We start from the raw sequence: 22,727 nt of genomic DNA, 5'->3' as shown, positions 1-22,727 counted from the left end.
TCTTAATTTAGGTTTTAACCTTTTTTTTTCCATTTCCGTACATCAATCGAAGTTAATTTCTAGCGCGCACGTTATTTACGTGAAATAGATAGTCTTACATCAGTTTATTATTTTGGGTGATAATAGTTCACCTGTGTCGAATAAACAGGTAAAATTGAAGCGACGACTTAATGCCGCGCTTCTTAAAGGTACTTTTGTATAAGGTCACAAGAGAGATGATTTTTATGTCTTATTTCGGTCCTGGCTTATTTATTCGGTCAATTGTGCATTGATTTACGGTCTATACTTCACGTTTGCGCCGATTTTTGATTTGACCATAAGTTGATTAAAGAAAAAGTGTTTTTTTCGCGAAGCTGATATTAAAAATATTCTATTTCCTACCCCAAACCCCTGTCTATTTTGGTTTCAATATTCTTCCGGTAAAAACACATTTTAAGGTGTTCCAATTTTACTGTCTCTCTTGACATCTTGTCGTGTTACGCAATGTGCATAGCATTTGACATGCTTTTGGCATCAAATAACATTTTCTTTAATTAAGACTTGACACATATTTGCTATTTGCTTTAGCTGCTGCTCAATGCTTCTTTCAATTCAGTAGTGTAAAAAAATCCTTGAGTCCGACGTCAACTCAAGTTTTAGACACTTAACCCTTCCTAGACATACTTGATCGTCATCATTTCCCGGTATTACAATGGCAAAAGCCCCAACATTCGCGCCAATTCAAAACACTTCGTCCGCCAACATGACTGATCCAGTGCCAGAGTCTGGTTGTTTCCACGACGATGCATCTGCGATCAAATTTGCTCGTATTCTTCCATATATCCTCATAATTGCAATCTCCTTGATTGGAAACTCGATGGTGGTTGCCGTTGTTTTCAAAAATCAGCGCATGTGGACAACGGTGAATTTTTACATTGTCAACATGGCCGTTGCAGATCTTATAATTACACTCTATATGCCCAGAATGTTCACGATGGCTTTTGAGGGATTCGAATGGGTCGTTGGTGGAATAACCGGTGAGATCTTTTGTAAAATGTCCATCCTTCTCAATCAGGTTCCGATGATAGTTTCCATCTTCACTGTGGTTGCCATAAGCTTCGATCGTTTCAATGCAGTGGTCTTCCCGTTAAAACCTTTAGTTTCCACGCGAATCTGTAAAGTGATCATCCTTTGCACATGGCTGGTCGCAGTAGCGTTTCGTATTCCAACCATATACGCAGTGGAAATCATCACAAGCGAATCAGACGGCAAACCCTATTGTAACCTTAAACTAGACGAGAAATTCGGTAAAGGGGTTAAGAGAATTTACTATCACTTTAACATGATAGCCATATTTTCTGTTCCTCTTTTAATGATCGTTGTCTTCTACACCACAATTATTGTGACACTAAAGCGAAGAAAAACACCTGGGCTCACTCCAGAAAATTCGTCCAACAGCGGTGAAGGATTCCGACGCAGAGAAGTTGTCAAAAAAAAGGTTCTTCGCTTGGTTTCCATCGTGGTTACCGCTTTTGTACTCTGCTGGTTTCTTTACTATGTCAGACTTTGTATGTATGCTTATGGTCGTGACCTTTCATGTGATTGGTTGTACGTCCGTCTTCTTTTAGCTCACATGAACAGCGCGCTAAATCCATGTTTGTACGCAATTTTTAGTGAAAACTACCGCAGAGGGTTTAAAAAGATCCTAGCTAGAGCTAACTTCTGTAAAAGACGTTCGCAAAGAGAAGATTCGCTAAGATCCGTCAGGTGGCACGGAGCTTGGGACAGTAACGGAAGTATCAGCATACGAATTGAGCAGGAAATTCAAAAATTATCCTCTCTGTAATCGTAAATTTGAGCGATAAACATGTTTTCCCTTCCTAAGAGTAAAATTGGAACGCTTACGGGAAACATTTCTGGTAAGCAAACCTTTTTAATTAATACAGGTGGCTTTCAATAGTGTTGGTGGTCATGCTCTTGATAGTTTTCCTTCACATTATTACCTGCCGAAATAGAGGGCTTAATCGACTTGAGCTATTACCTCACATTACCCAATTTTTCACAACGGCGAAAGGCGACCAGAGAAGTTTTACAGGGAAAAATATATTTCTGTGAATGTGCAAATAAACCGTGTAATAACTTAAAGGTCTGGGTTTAAAAATAATTTCCCATTTTTTACATGGTACGTTATAAGAATAACAAAATTCACTCAACTAAAATGGAAAAATATGTAAGAATTTCTTGATGAAAAATTCAATCCCGTTGAAATCAGCGTATATGCATAGGCACAAAAGTGTTATATGTATCACATTAAAGCGAGATTTTTAAAATAACTGGGTTCTGTTGGAGGCTGTCAGTTTGGTAATACTAGTGTCACCTCTGTTGTGAAATGTTTTTTAGCGAGCCAAGTCAATGTAAGTGCATTTAATTCAGTGCTGGAAAAAAGCTGTTTCTTTTACCGCAACGTATTAAACAAATAGCAAGAAGACAAGAGAAAATTGAATTCGTCAATACGTACTTAGGTAAAGCAACTGTCACAGTTTGATTGATTTTCAATCATAGAGGCGGCATTTCTTTAGTTTTTGGAACAATATATTTATTCAAATTTCTGAAGGTTTGAGGCCGTCACGAAGGCTCCGGCGGACATGCAAAACAAATGATTTAAAATGTAATTAGGAATCGACATGCATAAAAAGTAGAGTGATTTACAAGAACGTAAAAAAAACCGTAATTTTTTGGCAATTTGAAATATAGCACCTTGTATTAAAATTGTTCAATAACATTGAATAGAATTTCATGGTACCATAGAATAGCAAATTTCCAATAAAAATTTGTTGGTTGTGGGAGTCGTAGCACTTTACCCCTGCTACTGTATATTTCTTCCTAGTCGGGTTATTATGTATGACTCAGTGAAAATCGTGTAGTATTTGAGGCGTTTGATATCTCGTCACCAATGCAGTTATAAAGGGAGTGAGCTTTTAAAGAAACTGTAGTGCTGTGTCAGCGGGAAATTATAACAGGTAATTTAGTGTTAACAACTGACTTGAAAACGTAAATTAGCCACCGTAAAGATCGATTTTAAAGGCTGACTTTTCCAGCGTTAGCCATTCGTCAGGGCGATTGGAGGAATTGTGGGTTGTGTGCGGGTTTGTGTGCAGAAAATGGAGCCACGCTATTGTTGGGAATATGGTGACGAGAAAACAAGAATAAATTAGTAGAATAAAAAGTGCTCATTAATACCATGGGGATTAGGAGTGCCGATTTGGAAGATATGTTTTGCGGCTTTCCGAACTACCTAGATGTAGGGAAAGGCCGCAAACTACCATACGCTCTTTAGAATGATTAGGGAGATTAAAGTGTCTAGTGACTGGTTTGAATGCGTCCTTGTCATTTCCATCTACTTCGCGACGGTGTTCTCGGAATCGGTCACCTAGTCGTCTTCCTCTTTCACCAAGGTATAAATTTTTTTTAATAAGTGCAAGTTATGCAGTAAATGACATTGGCGGAGGTCCACGTAAAGTGATCGGTGATCCTAACGAATCTCTTAGGTCCTGACATTTTCTCTACCTTATGAATGAAAGGACAAGTTGTGCATCGTGAGCGAGCGTATTTGAAAGTTCCAGGTTGGTCATTAGTTTGAAATAAACTTCTGACCAAAAAGTTACCTATTTTTTGGTCACGTTTGAATGAAATTAGTGGAGGTTGCGAAAAGATAGTACCAGTCTCCGAATCGTTTTGGAGTAATTTAAAGTTTTTAAGAATAATAGATTTAACTGCGTGGTTGTGAGGGTGAAATGTGAGAGTGAATGGAATGCGGTCAGTGTTTTCTCTATCCGCCGTTTGTGGTGCTTGCTGTCGATCAATTTGTAGGGCACGGTGGTGGCCCGCTTGAACGATAGAACAGGATAGCTACGTTTATCGAAAAACTAGCACATTGCCTCTGATTTTTCGGAAAAATACATAAACGACGAAGTCTGAGAAACTGTGAAAAAGATATGGAATTCTTGACGTGTGATGGATGCGACGATGAACACATGAAGTAAATATGTAAGTTAGTCAATACCACGGCCCCAGACCTGAACTCTACGGCCGTTGTATTGACGACTGCATCGGCGCTACCTCTTCTACCAGAGAGGAGCTATCTCAATTTATAACCGCCGTCAATTCCTTTCACCCGGCTCTTAAATAAACATGGGAAATTTCTAACACTTCTTTGGCTTTTCTAGGCATCAAAATTTCAATTGAAGGCAACAGTTTAAGCACTCGTGTTTACTACAAACCTACAGACTCACATAGTTGCTTGTACATCACCATCCCGCATGGGTAAATTGATGGTTCGTATTCGAGTCAGTGCATGCTTTCTGCTTAAAAAAGACGATAGGGCATTTTATTATCATAATCTTCTTACAGAGTTAACAGGACATATGTTAATTACAAAAACTGACGCTTATGCTACAATTGCTCTTTTTCAAGTCTGATCGTTTTTCCGCCCTCACCAAAAAGCACAATCACCTACCACAAGGAAAAAAGTAATTAGTTGGTTAAGGACTTCTGAGGACAGTGAGGGCAACGGTAACAAAACTTTCTAAGTATCATTTTACTCTTCTCTGGTTGAATGGACGACTAAGTTGTGAAATATAATGGTGACTTTGACGACATTGAAAGCGGCTTTGAAATATGGAACGACTCAAAAGTCTCACGTGACAACCAGAAAAGGGCAACGTGACGTGGTTGTGCATAACAGGAAGAGATTGCAACAGACGGCTTTGGAAAAACTTTAAACTGATCTGCTTTTATAGAGTTTAACTCTATTCGCTCTGATCAATAGCACCAATTGCATAATTGGCGGCAGAGATCACTTTGACGACCACTTGATCGTTTACTGCACTCAGTATAGTTTTGGAGCGAAGGTTGTGTTCAATTCGTAGCAAAATTCAGCTTTCAACTTTTCCAATATTTGACACACACAGAGATAATGCAGATCTGAACATAATGGAGACAATACGTTTCCCTAAAGAGTCAAAAGTGTTTTCTTGATTTTTCATTGGCAGTTCTAACCGGACGCAGTTTTGCCAAACTAGTTATAATGCCAGAGTAGCTGAATGAACTTACCATTATTATGTTGAACAGCATGAAGAACATACTGACTAGGAGTGGTACCAGTTTAGGATGAAAAGAATTGGCCGTGGTTGTGTCTTTGTCATTTGTGCAACCCTCCATGTCTTCTTCTGGATCTTCCTCAAAGTCAAACGGAAATTCATCATCCTCAATTATCGGTAGATCATCGTCACCTTCCTCCAAAAGATTTTGTTCCCGCTGCCACGATAAAATTGAAGATCGTATTATTTATAAGCCAATGTAAGGGGTCACTCAGTATTTATTCAAGGGGCAAGTCAGTCAAAAAAAAATTACAACTCTATTTTATCTTTTCCATCCTTAGCCATCCCTGTTCCTTTAGGGGTAAATTTTTTTTCCTTTGAAGTTTTTCTATCTTTCTCAGCTAGTATTTCATAGTCTCCCTCAAGTTGTAGGATATTTTCTTTGACCCAAGAATATTATAAGTATTGTTACCTCCCTTCATTAAAAGACGTATCCCTTTTTGCAGGGACAGGAGATTATTTTTAAAGTAGCAGAGCTTAACGACCATTCTTGTATAAAACAAATACGTAAGCTAGATCATCCTTGGTACTTCACAGAAGCTAGGCTGTGGAAATTTTTTTAGTAACTCAAAGATTTTAGAAAATTACGTACCATTAAGTCAAGTGTGTTTTCGTCTGTAGACCTTTCTAGCTGTAGTAGGCACATATACTCTTTCTTGTTTACGGAGCACGAAGCGGATTTTTTTTACATGTTCTAGAGCAATTTTATAATATCGTTTGGAGGTTCTTTCAAAATGATCAGTCTTTATTTAGAGATAGTCTGTTTAATTGTGGGGACATAGAAAAGGACATAGCTTCTGGGATAAACTTTTATTTTAAATAAAAACTAAAAACTAAAAGAGTAGGCTGACAACCTCAGTTTGTTGAACAATAAAAATAAGAGTGATTTCTTTTACCTCAAAAACAGCAATCAATAGCATGGCTGTAATATAACTACTAAAATCTGCCTGAGGTCTTAAAATCGTCTTCCACCAAGATTTGACAAATACTGGAAGATTAAAAACGAAAACATGACACTAGTTTAACAAAAGAGGCAAAGCACAAAAGGTCGCAAAAAACGGAATTACAAGGCCAATTGAAACGAAAATATATCATCTGTGCCAGATCACTTCTAGTATACATTTGTGGAAATTGATTTTGCTTGACCTCTGATATCGGTCAAGGTATTCATTGATTTTAAAACAGTTTTATTGACTTTTAGAGGAAACAACCCAAGAACTTTGCATTATGAAGCCGAAACAGAGCCAAAATTAAAATTTCAAATAAACTATATCTAATTTCCCGACAGGAACGTTAATTTCTGTGACAGTTGTGTACTGGAAGCCTTTGGCCTTAAAGCTAAAGATAATTGATTCTGTTTTGTTGGTATTATCTAACCATCAGTAACAAAATGTGTCGGCAAGAATGCTTACCGCATAAATGACTCTCTGGATTAGACTCGCATCTCCCAAAAAATCCGCATGTTGTCGTTACTAACAAAACTACAGTAACAAACTTTTCAATTCCGTTCATGAAACTTTCAGATGGATTTCAAGAAGAATATTCTTAAGTTTTGGCTGGAAAAGATGGTGCAACGGCTCACGAGAGCAGTAAGCCTCAACGAATTCCCTGGTATACGTGTTGAGAGGCTATGATGTCATCAAACAGTGTTTATAAACGCAACAAATTGCGCGCGCTGAATCATTGTTGTATGCTAAGGTTTTCCATTTGATTTGGAACTTCCAGGCTTTGCAAAACAGCGTTTTAAGCAGGCTGTGAACAGCTTCTCTATATATTACAACTTCTTGCTAATTCACTAGTATAAGACTGACTCAGCACAAGATCAGACTAAACCTAAAATGAACCCAGGCACGTGAGTTGTTATGCTGATGCGAAAGAGTTGTTAACATGACTTCTAATAATTTATTACAATACCCCTTTTTTCGTCCTAAATTAAATTTAGCTCTCTTTTAATAAATGTTAATTTAATCTGAGATTAAAAACGTTACTTTATTCAATTTTCAAGGGTTTCATATAGAATCAAAGTCAACAGACTGATTTTTGTTTACTTGCATATAACGGTCAATAGTATTGTTTTAAGGTGACGGACTTGAAGCTGCTTTTCTTTAATTTTATGACATGAAGTAGATCTGTTTTACAGATGTTAATATTATGTAGTTAATATTTTATGATAAAACAGTTTGCGGCATCAGTGTGACGCTAAAATTTATCATGTTGGTCTAGTAATATATTATATGTAAACAAAAGTAACACACAAAGATCTACCAGCTATTTCTCTCACATTTTTATATTTGTTTTCGAGAAAATGGCACTTCCGATTCATATGGCAGATTAATTTGTTTTTTTGAACATCCTTCCAGTGCGTCGATATCTTTTTTTTCATCCTTCAGAAACTGAATTGCTTTGTGATCGAAATATAAAAAAATTCGGCATGCTACAAAAAGGATGGTCTGGAAAAAGTTCATTTTTCAATTACTCTAGACTGAACAAGAGGATTGATAATTGAACTTTGGGTAAACAATGAAGTACTAAGTAAGTGTTGGCTTAATTAAAAACCGAATCCAAATTTGCAGTACTTCAAAGAGATTCACTCCATGAAGTCATTTACAGTGAGCTGCAGCTTCAGGTCGATGTGAAAGTTCGATTCATTTTTTGATAAATTTTTCAACTGCGTAATTTTTTTGTTTACTTCGAAATGAACCTACGCACTTCAAGCCTTACGTACTTAGGTGTTGTGTTTTTGAGTCTTGCTGTTCCGGAACAAGGAATCGCTGACGGTTCGAATAACCTTCCAGTTTTAGTCTGTAAGTAATTCAGTTTACCTTTTTACACATTTATCTTCGCAAGATATACCTACAAAAAATATTTACACCACCCAGAAAATGTTGACTTTTTCCTTCTGGTTTAGAAGATACCTTTTTGGTTCAGAGTTGAAAGTGTTGGCTCTAAAACTGAGTATTTTAAAGCCATTTCTTCAAATAAACTGTGCCAGAGGACAGGAATACTGAGAAGTTCATAAAAAGAGGAAGATTGTATTGTATTATCTTTCAAAAAGAGTTATCTTTTGAGTAAACGCGAGCGCCGCCAATTGCAAGATGATTTTGTTTTCTTCCTGATTCAGATTCAAAGGACGACTTCATCGTGCGTTACAAAGGACAGAATCTTAGTCTGAGAGATATTTTCCGTCGTCAGAATGTTACTCCCCCGGAAGGAAAGTCGTTTTTCTATGAGGTTAAAAGACAGAAGACTTCGAAACACCAGTCATGCAAAGGCAGATGTTTCAGCGAAGAAAGGAAAAAGGACATGACCTGTTACTGTGACAACGCATGCAAAATGTTTGGTGACTGTTGCCTGAATTTTTACTCGAGGTAATTGTAAGCTAGGAGTCCCTAAATAAACTGGATTTGCCGAGAAAAGTAATAGTTTCGATTGAGGGTCACTAGTATCCACCGTTGCATAGTGACAAGAAAAGGTCAGAAAACGGTGGAGTTCGTTAAGCGTTCGAATTAGTTTTTTTCTGAGAAAATCTGGATGTTTAGCATTATCATTTGTTAGGGTAAAGATTTCCCCTCGCTTGACAACAGAAATTATTTTACACTGGTATTTTTAATTTTAACAATGAAAAGAGGAATGAATGAATTGTAAGTTGAAAAGAAATAATGCAAAGGGTTGGGCTAGTGCCCCTCAATTTATCTTACATCCGATTCTCAAGGTTTAACACCGTTACCATCGCATTTATTCGCCACAGGATTTACTGCTTCTGATATTACATCCAAAATATTTGCAGAACCTTCCTTTTATCCTTTATTCGCTTTTTTCCTCTCGCTTTTAGTCACCCTCTTCTACTGGCGGCGTTTTTAACTGGTCCTCCCTACAGCCCTGAACCCATCTGGATTTCGCTGGAAAGTTATACATCTTATTCTCTCCATACATGGGGATTTTTTTTTTCGAAATTAGCCGTATTTCGAGCTGTGGAAGTCGTTTCAAATTCAGCGGTATCATAAAACTGGTCCACGGATTTGAATGAACCAAAATCAGAAAAGTAATTTAGAAAAGCTCATGGCCAGTTCTTCAAAAGTAAAGCTAACATTTTGAGCTCGAAGCCATCACTATAAACCTCTATCGAACGAGAGTAGCTCGGCAGATATTTACTGAAAAACCATTCCTTTCTTTCTGACTTTTCTGATATTTTGATAGTTCCATTTTCAAAACTATTTAGATTTCGATTTCGAATGTAGACAAAACTGATGAAAAAAATTAGCTAGTTCGGGTCTGGTATCTTCCGTGAATCTTGAGAACTACCGGGGCCCACGGTCGCTTAGGCATCTGTCATTTGAAGTTATCATACAATACGTTGTGGGAGGGAGCGAGTTAGAAGCCTGATTAAACAATATTAGAATAAAGAGAGCAATTAGACGGAGGTCACTAAAACTTCGTTTGAAAACCGTTTCTTATGTCTTAACAAGCCTTTAACACCTCTTAATATGTCGTCCTCAGCTGCATTCAGAGTAGTAGTAATGCACTACTTCAGGATAAGGAATGTGGAGATGTCAACAGCTATTTATGGTCCGGGGTAATCATGCGATCTACTTGCAGTTCGCACGAAAATCAGAGCACCAAAGACTGCCATACCCTGACTGTCCAACAGTTAAATATGACTTTACAAAAAGAACTCGCTGTCTCTGCCAAAAATGTAACATATAGAAGCATCGCTTGTGCCAAATGTAATTATGAAGAAAATGCAAGTTTCTGGGCTTTAAGTATTTCGTGCAAAAGTACCACAGGAAATCCACCTGCTCCGAACATCACTGCTTTGACGAAGTTTTTGAAGGAGCACGAAGATTGTTCCTGGAAATACGCACCAACTCACAACCTTACAGGCCATTATAGAAGTTGTGTGGTAAAGGATGCACGCTGCGCTTCGAACAAGTCAAACATCTTGCCTATTGTTCGAGAATTGTGTGCTTTGTATTCCATGGTCTTCACAGTTGATGGTAAAAGAAGCTACAGGAATCCTCACTGTGCTTTGTGTAATCAAGAGGGATGGCTAATTCCTCAGCGAACTAACTCACCTGGGATATCGAGTGTAGGCCCACCCTACACACCTCCATTACGAATCCTTCTTGATGTGAGCCCAAACGTAAAATTCACAACCGAATCGGGAGAGAAATCACAACCTACGATCAATACTGAAGCTCCGCGATTTCAAGTTTTCAACATGTCTTCGCAAGTGCTTAACTGTACATCAACTGGCATCAACAACTGCACTTGCCAAGCTTTGATTCTAGCAAATAATCAATCAATTCGGGCAAGCTTGTCGTCAAACAAAACCCTTGTGACATTGACAGCAAGTCGGATTTCATATGACGACGATTTCATAAGATTGCAGGGAAACGATGTTTCTAATTTGTGCCCAACAGCCCAGCCTGGACCATTAGATGCACTCACGAAATATGAAAATGACAGTTTAGTGCTGGTTCACATCACCTTTGCCGCTATGATTTTGTCCATCGTCTCGCTGTGTTTTCTTCTCGCTGTTTACCTGTCTTTTAAAGAACTGAGAAATCTGCCCGGGAGATGTGTGATCAATCTCTCCGGAGCGTTATTGTGTTATCAAGCATTTTTCCTCAGCGCAAAGAAGTCAACAGAAGTCCCTATCCTCTGTCAAGCAGTGGCCATTTTAATTCATTTCTTCGCTCTTTCCGCATTTTCATGGATGGCCGTTATGGCCTTTGATACAGCAAGTACCTTTACTCCAACAGGTAAGTCAACCCTTTATACGGGGACCGAGAGCAACCTACACCCAGAGGAAATTCCAACCGCTAAGGCCTGGTTGATTGTCAAAGGTGCACTCACTTCATGCTATGTAATTCACCCCAAACGAAGCAAACAATCGCCTCAGAAATTTAATTATTTCAGTATCCCGAAAAGCAACACCCTTATTATACAGACACACAGATGCAATTCACTGTATTCGGTGGGAAACGCACTTACGTGACCACAACTAGTGTCAGCAGGTAATTTAGTGTTAACAACTGAGTTGAAAAGGTAAATTAGCTACCATAAAGGGTAAAAAAGCTGACGTTTCGAGCGTTAGCTTTTTTACCCTTTGCGGTGGCTAATTTACCTTTTCAATTCAGTTTTTAACACTAAATTACCTGCTATACTCTCCCACCGACGCAGCACCACAGTTTCTTTAGAAACTTACCCCTTTATTCATAGCTAGTCAACATTCCTTATTTATGTTAGCTTTCAAAACAATTTCCAAGCTGCCAAACAATAACAACATAACCATACCTTAATGTCATAGTGTATAACAAAAAAAAGGAGGAATCATAAGAAACATTTGAATCGTGAAAACTTACAAAAAAGTCGTTCAAATGCCAAAACATTGTGATCGTCCTGAAATGTTCGTTCACCTATACATGGCACTTTTTCCTTTTCCCTGGTCTTCCTCCACAACCTTTATGCCAATTCGCGTCATACTTGGATTAAAACCGAGGCGAACTGAAATGACAATGCAGATAATTCATAAAGAAAATGTGCCTCATTAAACGGTGTTCCTTTTACTTTAACAAATTAGTGGCTGACACAAGTAGGCAACCATCAGACACCAGAAAGATCTTCATCAAGTATTGCATTCTGGGATGGGGACTTCCTGCTGTAATCGTTGGATTTTGCATCGTGTTGGACCTCACTGGAACTTTCCATGTCGGATACGGATACGGTTTGTAAACAAAACATCAGGCCCCGGTTGTTCAAAGGGTGACCAATGCTATCATCTGGATAAATCTCTATCCGGTGGATAGCGCATTTCGTTCTATTCATTCTTATCCGCTGGAAAGCGATTTATCCGTTGGATGGTGTTATATACGCTCTTTGAACAACTGAAGCCTGAAAATTATATCCAAGCTACATGTAAACTCCCAGCTTGACTACTTTACCTACGTTTGATGACGTGCAATGAAAAAAATCCCCTAATTCGATAATTTTTGCTCAAACAAGTAGAGAATATATTCGAATCATTCATGAGATAAAATTAAAAGTTCAAACAATTGGCCACAATAACTTCTTCATTCGCATCACGAAATAAGTTGCAATTTACTTTCAGATTTTTTTCCCATAGGAAATTTGCTCTTCTGTTGGATATCAGATAGCACAGCCCTAACTGTTGTCATGGTAACGCCTGTAAGCGCTGCTTTGATCTTCAATGTAATCTGCTTCGCAAAAAGCGCGTATGCCATTCGTCATTTACAACAGGTACGCGTATATAATATTGAAGCATGAAGCTTTCAGAGAGTATTAAACAGATTCATACAAGGTTCTTGGTTTAAACTACGATATCTACTGTTCTGAAGCAATGTGACATAAGAAAACACTACTCTAAAGCTAAGGCTTAAAGCAATTTCCTTACTCTATTTTCCTTTTTTTCTTCCACTCAGGCTGCCGCCCTTGCAGCATCTAACAGCTCTAAAGCTTCTCTGACTTTCATCTGCATCAAACTGACCACAGTCATGGGTTTGACCTGGATTCTGCAGCTTGCTGCTAATTGGAGACACACAGAGTTCTTACAATATCCCTCCGCTGTATTGAACAGCATGCAAGGTAAACGAGCTGGTTTGAGTTATTTGGATTAACCCGAGCGTAACAGCGAAGCTACGAATCCTTGTTTCTTCTCAATCCCAAAAAGATCCTGTACTTGTGCAAACTCTCAGTGCCGCGAGGATTTTTTTTTATCTCCTTTCTTTTCTTTTTTGTATCTATTTAAATTTTTGGCAATTAAAACCAAAAAATTTGTTTAATTTCGTTGACTTTATTCTTCCGTAATTTGGAGAAGATTTATTTCAAGTCTGCCATTTAGGCTTTAACCCGTGAGCAGAAGATTTACTGGGAGGCACCGCAATATTTAATTTGACAATATCTCGCAAAGATAGAATATTATAGCTCCTATGCTCTTATCTTGATTTCATGCGATATAGCTCATTTACAAATACAATGTTTTACAGGGTTATTCATCACTTCGTGTTTTGTTACCACTAAGAAGGTGCGTGGTCTCTTCAAAGAGAGATTCTCTAATCGAAGAAGTCGTTCAGTTGAACCCCAAACAAACTCTGCTCGTGACCAACCTACTCTGGGAATCACTGATGTTGAAAGAGCTGAAGGTTCTACTATCGTTCTCAGGGAACAAGGGAGAACAAGTTCTTAAAGAAGATAAATCTCTTTTTATGCACATGGAATAGAATGAGACTTTCGGCCTTTCCATTAAAGCTGTAACATAGTGCGTGTGAAAACGAACACAGATTATTATGGGATAATTTGGTATTATCAACAGAGTTAATTACGTAAATTGGCTATCATAAAAAGTTTCAAAGCTGACGTTTCGAGCGTTAGCCCTTCATCAGAGCGTCAGATCATTATGCATCTGAAAACTTTCGGCATATTACTCAAACGAGCTGCTTTACTAAATATGAAGATTTCAAAGCTGCTTAGCTAAAGGTAATTAGCTTACCGTAATACTAGAAGCTAGTATTATCATTGTTTGTATTGTAAATGGTATGACTAGTAGTAATGAAAGTATTGAAATTACACACGTTTTTTTTTTTTCGCTGTAGCACATCTGTTCATCGATAGATCACAGATGCAAATAACTGATGTATGTAATCTACTAGTGCACGAACGCATGAACATCGATTGATGTTATTGCTGTAATAAGTATGTTATCATTATTAAATAGGATTAAAAATCATATACCGGCAAAAACTTGACATTGTAGAAAATTCGTCTAAACAAGTTTCGGTTGATCGAAGGATCGATCTGTGTTGTGCCTGTTGCTCAAGTCAACAAGTGTTTGATAAACGCTATATGTACTCTTCCAGTGTAATGAATTTCCATGTTTATGAACACACGAACATCGATTGATGTTATTGCTGTAATAAGTATGTTATCGTGATTAAATAGGATTAAAAATCATATACCGGCAAAAACTTGAAATTGTAGAAAATTCGTGTAAACAAGTTTCGGTTGATCGAAGGATCGATCTGTGTTGTGCCTGTTGTTCAAGTCAACAAGTGTTTGATAAACGCTATATGTACTCTTTCAGTGTAATGAATTTCCATGTTTATGATTGTCTGATAATCAGTAAAATCAATTCTCATTTATGAATTGGTTTTAACGTGTCAAGCCACCCTTTACGCGGCTAAAAAAGTTTGAATGACCAATTTCTATAATCCATCGAAAAACAAAACAATCATAATCCAAAAGAACTGCTCAGATCTTCTTCGCATATTTGTTCCGAGCTTTCTGTGACGTGCTATGCTTTTGAATGTCAGGATGCAATAAAATCCTTATTTAAGGTTGTCCTCAGGGAATGTAATTAATTTTGAGCACAAAATGTAAGTACCTAATCATTTCAGGTTCTGAGTGTTTTTTTCTTCTTTTGTTTTGTTCTGTTTTTTGTTTGTTTGTTTGTTGTTTGTTTTTGTTTTTTTTTTAAGCTTTATTTAACATCCTTAAGAAATTAAAGAACTATTTAAGTCACATCTTTTTCCGAGCCATAAATTTAAACATTGATTTTTTTTTCGTTTACTGCTGTATGCGATTATTTTTGGCTTGAAATAACCAAGAAGGTACCAATCACTAAGTGGTTTTTGACTCGTTGTGTAACGATCAAGCACCAACCAAGTTTATACTTCAAAAAGGAGAAAACTTAAGAAAACTGATCTATAATATATTTGATCAAATGTGACTCTTCGACCTCTGAAAGTGCTCCTCGTTATTAACATAAGCTGAGCCTTTTGTTATGATGAGACAGATAAGGAAACTCTGACAGCTATATTTTAAAAAAAAACCTTTCAAAAGCCGAAATGTAAACATTGCGTCTAAATTTTTTAATGAAAACTGTGAAAGCAAGCAGGGGTTTTTTGGAACTAATTATTACTGTGAATTTAACACAGATCAAGATGACGAGTTTAAATCTTAGAAATATACATTTTTTTTCGGAAAACATCCCATTGAAGATTTTCTTATCACATCATCGTTATTATCTTTGGAGGAACAATTAAGTCTCTGATCTTTCAATTTTCCCCCTTTTAGTTGACAGTATGTTTTAAGTAAGTGGTGTGGAAAAGGCAGGTCTTTTAAGGTTTAACGGGGGCCATATATTAATGCAATTCCTAAATTAACAATTTTTCCAAATTCAAAACAATCAGATTCGTGTCAGGATGAGCAATCGATCTCCTTTATGGATTTTGACTAACGCTCGCTACTTTATTTGCTTACATCATGAAGAGCTTTTTACGAATGCATCTCGAAACCGTTATAGCACAGGTCAAAAGATGAAATATTGATTTTTTTTTAATTCTGAAAATTAAAATAGCATTTGTACAGCATTTTTGTTTTTTTAAAAATAATTAATCAATTAATCAATTGTGAAAAGGGGGTTTCTCTACGTCTTTGCATTTGGTTGATTGTCAAAAGGTTTTAGCCGATAAATTTTAAAGCTTAGTTAATTAACAAGCTGTTCAGCTGCTTTTTACAGGAATAAAAGTTCTTTTCATATTTGCTCTTTAGGTGTCAAAGCTCTGAACTGTATTTGCATTCTTAAAACTTGAAGTTTTTCTTGTGACAAATCGATCACGTTTACAGAAGGCGGCACGGTAGAAAAAAAATCTTGTCCTTCGGTAAAATTTGCGGATCGTGTTTAAAATATTCGTCGCTCTTAAAATGAGATTCTTTATTAGACTTTTTACACTTTCACATAAAGAAAAGGATATGGAATCACTTGGCCGGAAAAAGGTCATCGATAAAGAGAGAAAACCGGACAGCAGTGAGACATGAGATAATTGTTGACTTTATTAGCAACGAATCCAACACGTTTCATTTCAAAGCGGCTTTTTTTTCCATTAAGTCCTTCGTAACGAACTATCACTCATAATCACAAACATTCGCAAAAAAGGGGGAGGCGAGATGTGACACAAACATAAGAATTTCATTCATGGTCTAAGTAAGATTCTGCTTGGTTCATTGACTTTAAATGACCCTATGATCATGCATTCGAGAGTCTCTGGTCGAATATCGACTTTTATTATTGCCACGGCGCTGTCGAGTCTTTTCTTGCCAGCAACGGCCCAGGAAAATGATGAACATAACACCGAATCTAGAGCAACAGATGTGAAAAACAACTCCAGGGAATCTCCAAAGCCAGTTGGTATGTGCAATGCGTTTGTTCTTTATTTTGTTTATAGGTAACTCAATCCACGGGCTGAAAGAAGCGATGGCCATTAAGGCTTTGATAAATTAATTTGCTTTTCCTTAATTTGATTTAGAAGACCAAGATTCTTTTTTTTGGGACGCTCTAAAAATGAAAGTAAAAGTTTGAAAAATGGGAAAATTTTCTTGACAGGTATGAGTGTGCACAAATTTTTTTGGGTTTTTTATTATTATCACCTATTTCTTTAACTTTTCATTTTTCCTTAGCAAAATCCCAAACTAAGAACAAAGATATCAGATGTAAAATTCTCGTTTTCTCCTCTAGATGAATAAATACTATCTTCGAAGGAGTTACTGACACTATAAGAGTAAGTGCCGCCAATTACCGTGTTGATCTTTTTCTTCTCTGATTCAGATTCAAGCGAAGATGACTTTGTTGTGAAGTTTAAGGGTGAAGTTATCAGTTTGAGAAATATTTCCAAACTTCTCCATCAGCAAAACATCACTCTACCAGACGAAAAGGAGTTTTTCAGAGTAATACTTCAACAGAAGAATTCCACGGCACAGTCATGTAGAGGCAGATGTTATGTTGGACAAAGACAACAGTGTAAGAAATGTTATTGTGATAAGGTTTGCGAAACATTTGGGGACTGTTGCTTTGATTTTTACTCGAGGTAAGACTCATTGAATTGAATTCATAATTTGTTTGTAGCGCGATTAAGATATGAAAATTGTTAGAATGAAGAGATTAACTTTAAGCCTTGTTAGATGCTATTACTTGGAGCAAAGTTACAATAGTGTTACAGGAAAAGTATTCCGTTAGGTTGTTATCATGCTCTCATTCTTGGTGCCCCTGTAGAAGCAAACTGTGCGAGCGAGCAAAGGAACAAATACAAATCAAAAAAGAGTATGGGCTCTCTATCAAATAAAGGAGTTAATAAAACTGGTGAGCCAAATTACATGAAATTAATGAAACCATTAGCTTCGTAAACACACAACTGACGAAAAATACTTTCCCATTATAGAGAGAAAATCCACGTAGAAAAATTAATTAGGATGTGTATGAACATGAGTAATGAATGGCAGATCATGAAAATAAATGATGACAAGTGAAAGAGGGCAACGCAGAATCGCAAATGCGCTTGCCAACCGAAATTTTAGTTAAACTCAATATAAAATTGCCAGGTTAAAAAGAGAGTTGACACCAATTTTTTTCCTCAAAACTCCAACAGACAGCGATGAGTCGGTCACTGCGTAACCGAATTCTGGACTTAAAAAGATCAATTTATGGCGCAGTTTGATCTTAATAGAAACTAGCTATCCCATAAGGCGTCAGTGCACAATGATTCCTTTTTAGTTTTTTCACAAACCTAAAAACTACACTTTTTTCGGTAGGTGTCGTAAAATTACAAGTTCTTTCTTTCCGGCGAACGTAGAATGTGGGAAAGTTGGCAGTTCATCTTGGTCGTCTGGAATAGTCATGAGATCTACATGTGATTCACGTGTCAGTGCGAGTACAAAAAACTGTCATCGTATCCAAAGGTTGAATTTCACGCCATATAAAGAACTACCAGTGTATAGCTGGAAACACAATCTAACTTACAGAAGCATTGCCTGTGCGAGGTGTAACGAAGAAAAAAACACGTCGTTTTGGAGTCTCGACATCTCATGTAAATTTACCTCCGGAAAAGGACCTGATCCAAACATCACCATTATTAAGAAGTTTCTAAAGGAACACAGCGACTGCTCATGGAAATATTCACCAACGCAAGCCATTGAAAAGTACCAACAGTTTTGTGTCATTCATGATTCATCATGTTCTTCTAAAGAGCTGAGAATGCCATCTGCAGTCAGACAATTGTGTGCGCTGTACGCCATGACTTTTACAGTTAAGGATGGACAAGGACGGCGCGAGTATAGAAATCCCCATTGTGCATTTTGTAATCCCGAGGGAAGACTGAACACCGCTGAAAAACCAATACCTCCGATAGTGCCTCCATTGAACATCCTTCTAGACGTAAGCAAAAATATGGAGGAACCCGCTGCACCAAAACCTGTTCATCCAACAAACCCAGCTGAGACTCGAACAGTGAGCCATGATATTTCACTACAGGTTCTTAACTGCAGCTCAAAATTGGATAATTGTACAGTTATCTTTAGAAATAAAACATGTCGGGTTTTCTATCCTGTGAAAAACCAATCAAATCAAACGATATATCCTTGGAACAAAAGTTTCACGATGGTGACGAATCAATCTTCGTACGACGAAACTAATTTTCATATTTTGTGTCCAGATCATTCGACCAGAAAGAATGAATGGTACAGCGAAAGTTCAGCTCTTTTCCTCATCACATTTATTGGCATGCTTTTTTCCATATTCTCGCTCTGTTTGCTACTCATAGTCTACGTATCCTTCAAGGACCTTAAAAACCTTCCCGGACGATGTGTCATCAGTCTCTCTGCCGCGTTGCTGTTATATCAAATAACATTTCTCAGTGCTAAAAAATCAACAGAGGTTGATATTATTTGCAAAGCAGTCGCCATTTTACTCCACTTTTTTATTCTTTCTACATTTGCATGGATGAGTATTATGGCCTTTGATGCGGCAAATACGTTTTCCATCAAAGGTAGGTGACCGCAAAACAATACCGTCAGCGTGTTTCCATGAAAACTGCAAAAACAATGATAATAGCTCACGCTTATCTTATCAATAAAGTACTCAACGTTACTGACAATTGACCTTTTCAGGACTGGCCTGAAATAGACCATAGACTGCTACTAACTCGCGGCCTCAAACCATATATGACGTGCAGTCTTTTATTGTTAATAAAGACAAAACCAAATACGCTCCACGGTTTTATGCCAATGGCAAATTTTTCATTTATGGAATCAGTGATTTCATAATTATAGCTAGCAGTTATTATGCTTTATCTTTATTTTTATCACCTAGTGACTGCCAGGAGAAGACAATCGTCAGACACAAGAAAAATCTTCATCAAATATTGCATAGTGGGATGGGGACTTCCTGCAGTAATCGTTGGTTTATGTTCTGTGCTGGACCACACCGGAACCTTCCATATCGGATATGGTATGTAGGAAGGCGCAATTAAATTGATATGTTTTGAAATGGCGAGTTTAAAAATCGATTCTTACTATCCTAGTTGACCTCGCACAGTTTCGTTAAACATTCAAAGAGATTTTTATGTCCCGACTATGTTTAGCTGATTGTTAAATTTTGATACTTTCTTCGCACGGATCATTGCTGGAATTTATATAACAAATATACACATAATAATCATAACCATGATCTCTTTCAAAACTATTAAAAAGAGCTACACAAAATTCTACTGGAAATATCAAAAGAAATACTGACTTAAGGACATGACCCTTTGCATTCTGTGTCTACTCATTTCTCAATTTTTTTTTTCCAAAGACCCCGCCAGGACTAAATTTTCTCTTTGATTTTTTTTTCAAAGGAAATTTGGTTTATTGCTGGATATCCGATTCAAAAGCGTTGACTTTTGCTATGGTTATTCCTGTTAGCGCTACCTTGGTCTTCAATATAGTATGCTTCACCAAAAACATTTATGTCATTCATCACTTGCAGATGGTATGTATACTGTACTGTAAAACTTGGCAGTTCTACTGATAGACACTCTTAACTATGTCGGAAGACATTCGAAGAATGGAACGCAGCTCGTGGCATAGAACACCAAAGCCAGTCATACTGAAAAGGACTATTTTTTCCATAATGGCTTCAAATGTACCAAGATATATAGGAAAAGAAAAGTTACCGTTAATATACAGATCATGATATGATATCAATTTGGTTTTCTAACTATTTCAGATGCCACGACGCAATTTTTAGCGCGGCGGTGTTCCAGGTTTAAGTCCTGACTGGGATTATTTTATTGTGTTCTTGAGCAAGACGTTTTACTCTCATAATGCCTCTCCTAACCCATAGGTATTCATGATGACCAGCATAATTTCAAGGGGAACTGACGAATTTCTGGGTGTAACTCGCGATAAAAAAAGAGTAATTTAGCATTATTAACTGAGTTAATAACGTAAACTGGCCACCGAAAAAGAGTTTCAAAGCTGGCGTTTCGAGAGTTAACCCTCCATCATTCTCTCTGACAAAGAGCTAATGCTTCAAATTTCAGCTTTGAAACGGTGGCCAGCTAGCGTTATCAACTCCGTTGATAATACTAAATTACCCTGTTATACTTTTCCACCTACGCAGCACCACAATTTCTTTAGAAACTTACCCCTTCGCAATAAAATAGTTTCCTTTAAAGCAAAGTGGAACTAGCCTAAATTTATGTCTTAACATGTTGCAAGCTTTTTAAAAGGATTGATAATCAGCTTTTTCCTCTATGCAGGCTGCCAACATGGCATTATCGAACCGCTCTAACGCGTCTTTGACCCTAATCGGCATCAAACTGACCACAGTCATGGGTCTGACCTGGATTCTGGAGCTTGCTGCCAACTGGAAGCAAACGAACTTCCTGCGTTACCCATCTACTGTGTTAAACAGCTTACAAGGTACTGAAGCTTGACACTCATAGAAGGGCGTGGCTGAAGGCTTAACCCTTTAACACCCAGGATCTGATTGTTAATTCTCCCCTCTACCTGCTACATATTTCCTTGTAGATCAGTTATAAGAACTTGGTGTTAGATCAAGATAACAACTTCTACCTGATCAGTTTGAATATTCTTATTACCCGTTTGCTGGATAATGTGAGGATGTTGTGGGGAGAAGTTTCATGTTGATCACTTCTGGGAATGAAAGGGTTAACGGGGGTTCATTTGACTCTCCTCTTTCTAAAGGAAGTGATACTTCATGATGATAAAAAGCTACCTAGTTTTTCCTTCAAAGCCATTACGACACAAGAGTTGGATTCTCCACTTGAAAAATCCTATTCTATAAGCGTCTCTAAGGTAACGTGAAATGAATAAAATATCAAAAAATAAATTGTTCCATGTGAAAGTTATATCATAGAAAGCTCCTCTTTCTTTTAAAAATTCATCATAGCCTCGATGTTGAGTCAGTTCATTTCGATAATTTCTTTGTTTCGATTTCTTTCGCTTTACATCTTCACAGGATTTTTCATCACGTTGTGTTTTGTTACCACTAAAAAAGTCCGAGGTCTGGTCAGGGAAAGATTTTCCAAACGAAGAAATGAAGTAGTTAAAGTGCAAGCAAGCTCCTCTCGTGACCATCGTACAGGATTTACTAATGTTGAAAGAGCTTCAGGTTCATCTCCTGTTTCCTCGCGACGAGGGATGCAAAACTTTGCTTACAGTGTCTCTTGTGTCTGAATCCATCCATTTTCTTTTGTATCTGAAAGAAATTCGTTAGCGTTAGTCGAAGAAGGCAAGACTATTTTAGTTTTAGGCAAATGAAGGTATTACGATCTTTTGGATTTGATGACTATAGAGATCAAAGACCTTGTAACGAATGGACGCTTTGTGGAGCAAAGGAACAGAGGAACAGTTTGAGCAGACCTTTCGTAGCTACTGGTATTTGATGAGCGAACAACAAGATGAGTTTATGATGAAAATGGAATTGAAATAGTGACCTACGTATTAAAACGATGGAATAATAATTATTTACAGGAGTAATTGTTTCACATGTGAGTCTTCAAGTATAAAAGAGAAACAATGAAACTGAAATTCCTCACTAACCTGTCCTCAAGAAACAAGTTTCTTATAACAAGGGTACTTAATATTACTTTTCACATTTTTTCTATCAGGGGTGTTTTCTCAATAAACTGGTTCATTTTGAAGTAAATACTGGACGAAAAATTGAGGAATTGAGTTAATCCCTGCGCTGTGTTGGATAAACCTTTAATATGGAGTCTTTTCAGCACAGTTTCCACGTGATAAAATTGATTCACCAAGACGTTTACCATATCTTCGAGTCAGCTAAAGACACAAGGCCACAAAGAGCGGTCATGGCCACAGTCTCTTCTTCGCAAAGCTGAAAAGTCCCCGTCTTCTAAGTGTAGAGATTTCGTAACACGATACTTTGGATTAGGGGTAAAAAAAAAAGAGTAGGACTGGAGATCACATGCCATGAAACCCATGAATCTTTTCAGCTTTGTTGCAAAATAAATTTTGAGTTTCATTTCCTCTTTCGCTTCTCCTCTCTGCCTTCGCTAAGAAGAACATTCTGAAATCCGTTTTTCTTCGTAGAAACGGCATTTCAGTTTCATTTTCCTGCTGAATTTTTCCTTAGTGGGAGTGAAAATTGACTAACAGTCCCACCGGCTAACCGCGTGAATCCGCGCAAATCTGCGTGAATTGTGCAGGGTAGTGTCGGACGAAAACACTGGGAACAAGCTAGAGATAAATTCATAAAACATGGCGGCGTAAACA

At 37.4% G+C, this 22,727-nt stretch overlaps 3 protein-coding genes across 3 annotated transcripts; all 3 read left to right on the top strand.

Annotated features, from left to right (window-relative positions):
- The first annotated feature begins 609 nt into the window (after window positions 1-609).
- LOC131797106 (substance-K receptor-like) lies at window positions 610-2,135 on the top strand. Its single transcript, XM_059114726.2, has one exon. It carries the CDS (start codon window positions 692-694, stop codon window positions 1,823-1,825), a length of 1,134 nt encoding a protein of 377 aa, XP_058970709.2. The 5' UTR covers window positions 610-691; the 3' UTR covers window positions 1,826-2,135.
- A 5,698-nt stretch (window positions 2,136-7,833) lies between these two features.
- LOC131797105 (uncharacterized) lies at window positions 7,834-13,516 on the top strand. Its single transcript, XM_059114725.2, has 7 exons — window positions 7,834-7,942; window positions 8,260-8,506; window positions 9,636-10,900; window positions 11,722-11,865; window positions 12,265-12,398; window positions 12,581-12,743; window positions 13,145-13,516. The coding sequence occupies exons 1-7, from the start codon at window positions 7,834-7,836 to the stop codon at window positions 13,342-13,344; spliced, it is 2,262 nt and encodes a 753-aa protein (XP_058970708.2). The 3' UTR covers window positions 13,345-13,516.
- Window positions 13,517-15,940: 2,424 nt separating this feature from the next.
- Window positions 15,941-21,977, top strand: LOC131778403 (uncharacterized). The gene is made up of 7 exons (XM_059094807.2): window positions 15,941-16,344; window positions 16,762-17,020; window positions 17,742-18,973; window positions 19,297-19,434; window positions 19,823-19,956; window positions 20,729-20,891; window positions 21,451-21,977. The coding sequence occupies exons 1-7, from the start codon at window positions 16,179-16,181 to the stop codon at window positions 21,666-21,668; spliced, it is 2,310 nt and encodes a 769-aa protein (XP_058950790.2). The 5' UTR covers window positions 15,941-16,178; the 3' UTR covers window positions 21,669-21,977.
- The last annotated feature ends 750 nt before the right edge of the window (window positions 21,978-22,727 follow it).

The sequence above is a fragment of the Pocillopora verrucosa genome, chromosome 9 (genome assembly GCF_036669915.1).
Source record: "Pocillopora verrucosa isolate sample1 chromosome 9, ASM3666991v2, whole genome shotgun sequence".
Classification (NCBI taxonomy): domain Eukaryota; kingdom Metazoa; phylum Cnidaria; class Anthozoa; order Scleractinia; family Pocilloporidae; genus Pocillopora; species Pocillopora verrucosa.
Note: the sequence above shows the minus strand (reverse complement) of the source record. Positions and strands in the feature narration are given on the sequence as shown.

Coding starts and splice junctions, on each gene's coding strand:
- LOC131797106 (XM_059114726.2), top strand. CDS start 692: ATGGCAAAAGCCCCAACATTCGCGCCAATTCAAAACACTTCGTCCGCC.
- LOC131797105 (XM_059114725.2), top strand. CDS start 7,834: ATGAACCTACGCACTTCAAGCCTTACGTACTTAGGTGTTGTGTTTTTG. Junction 8,507..9,635: donor TGCCTGAATTTTTACTCGAG/GTAATTGTAAGC, acceptor TGTCGTCCTCAG/CTGCATTCAGAGTAGTAGTA. Junction 10,901..11,721: donor AAGTACCTTTACTCCAACAG/GTAAGTCAACCC, acceptor TTAACAAATTAG/TGGCTGACACAAGTAGGCAA.
- LOC131778403 (XM_059094807.2), top strand. CDS start 16,179: ATGATCATGCATTCGAGAGTCTCTGGTCGAATATCGACTTTTATTATT. Junction 16,345..16,761: donor GGAATCTCCAAAGCCAGTTG/GTATGTGCAATG, acceptor TCTCTGATTCAG/ATTCAAGCGAAGATGACTTT. Junction 20,892..21,450: donor TGTGTTAAACAGCTTACAAG/GTACTGAAGCTT, acceptor ACATCTTCACAG/GATTTTTCATCACGTTGTGT.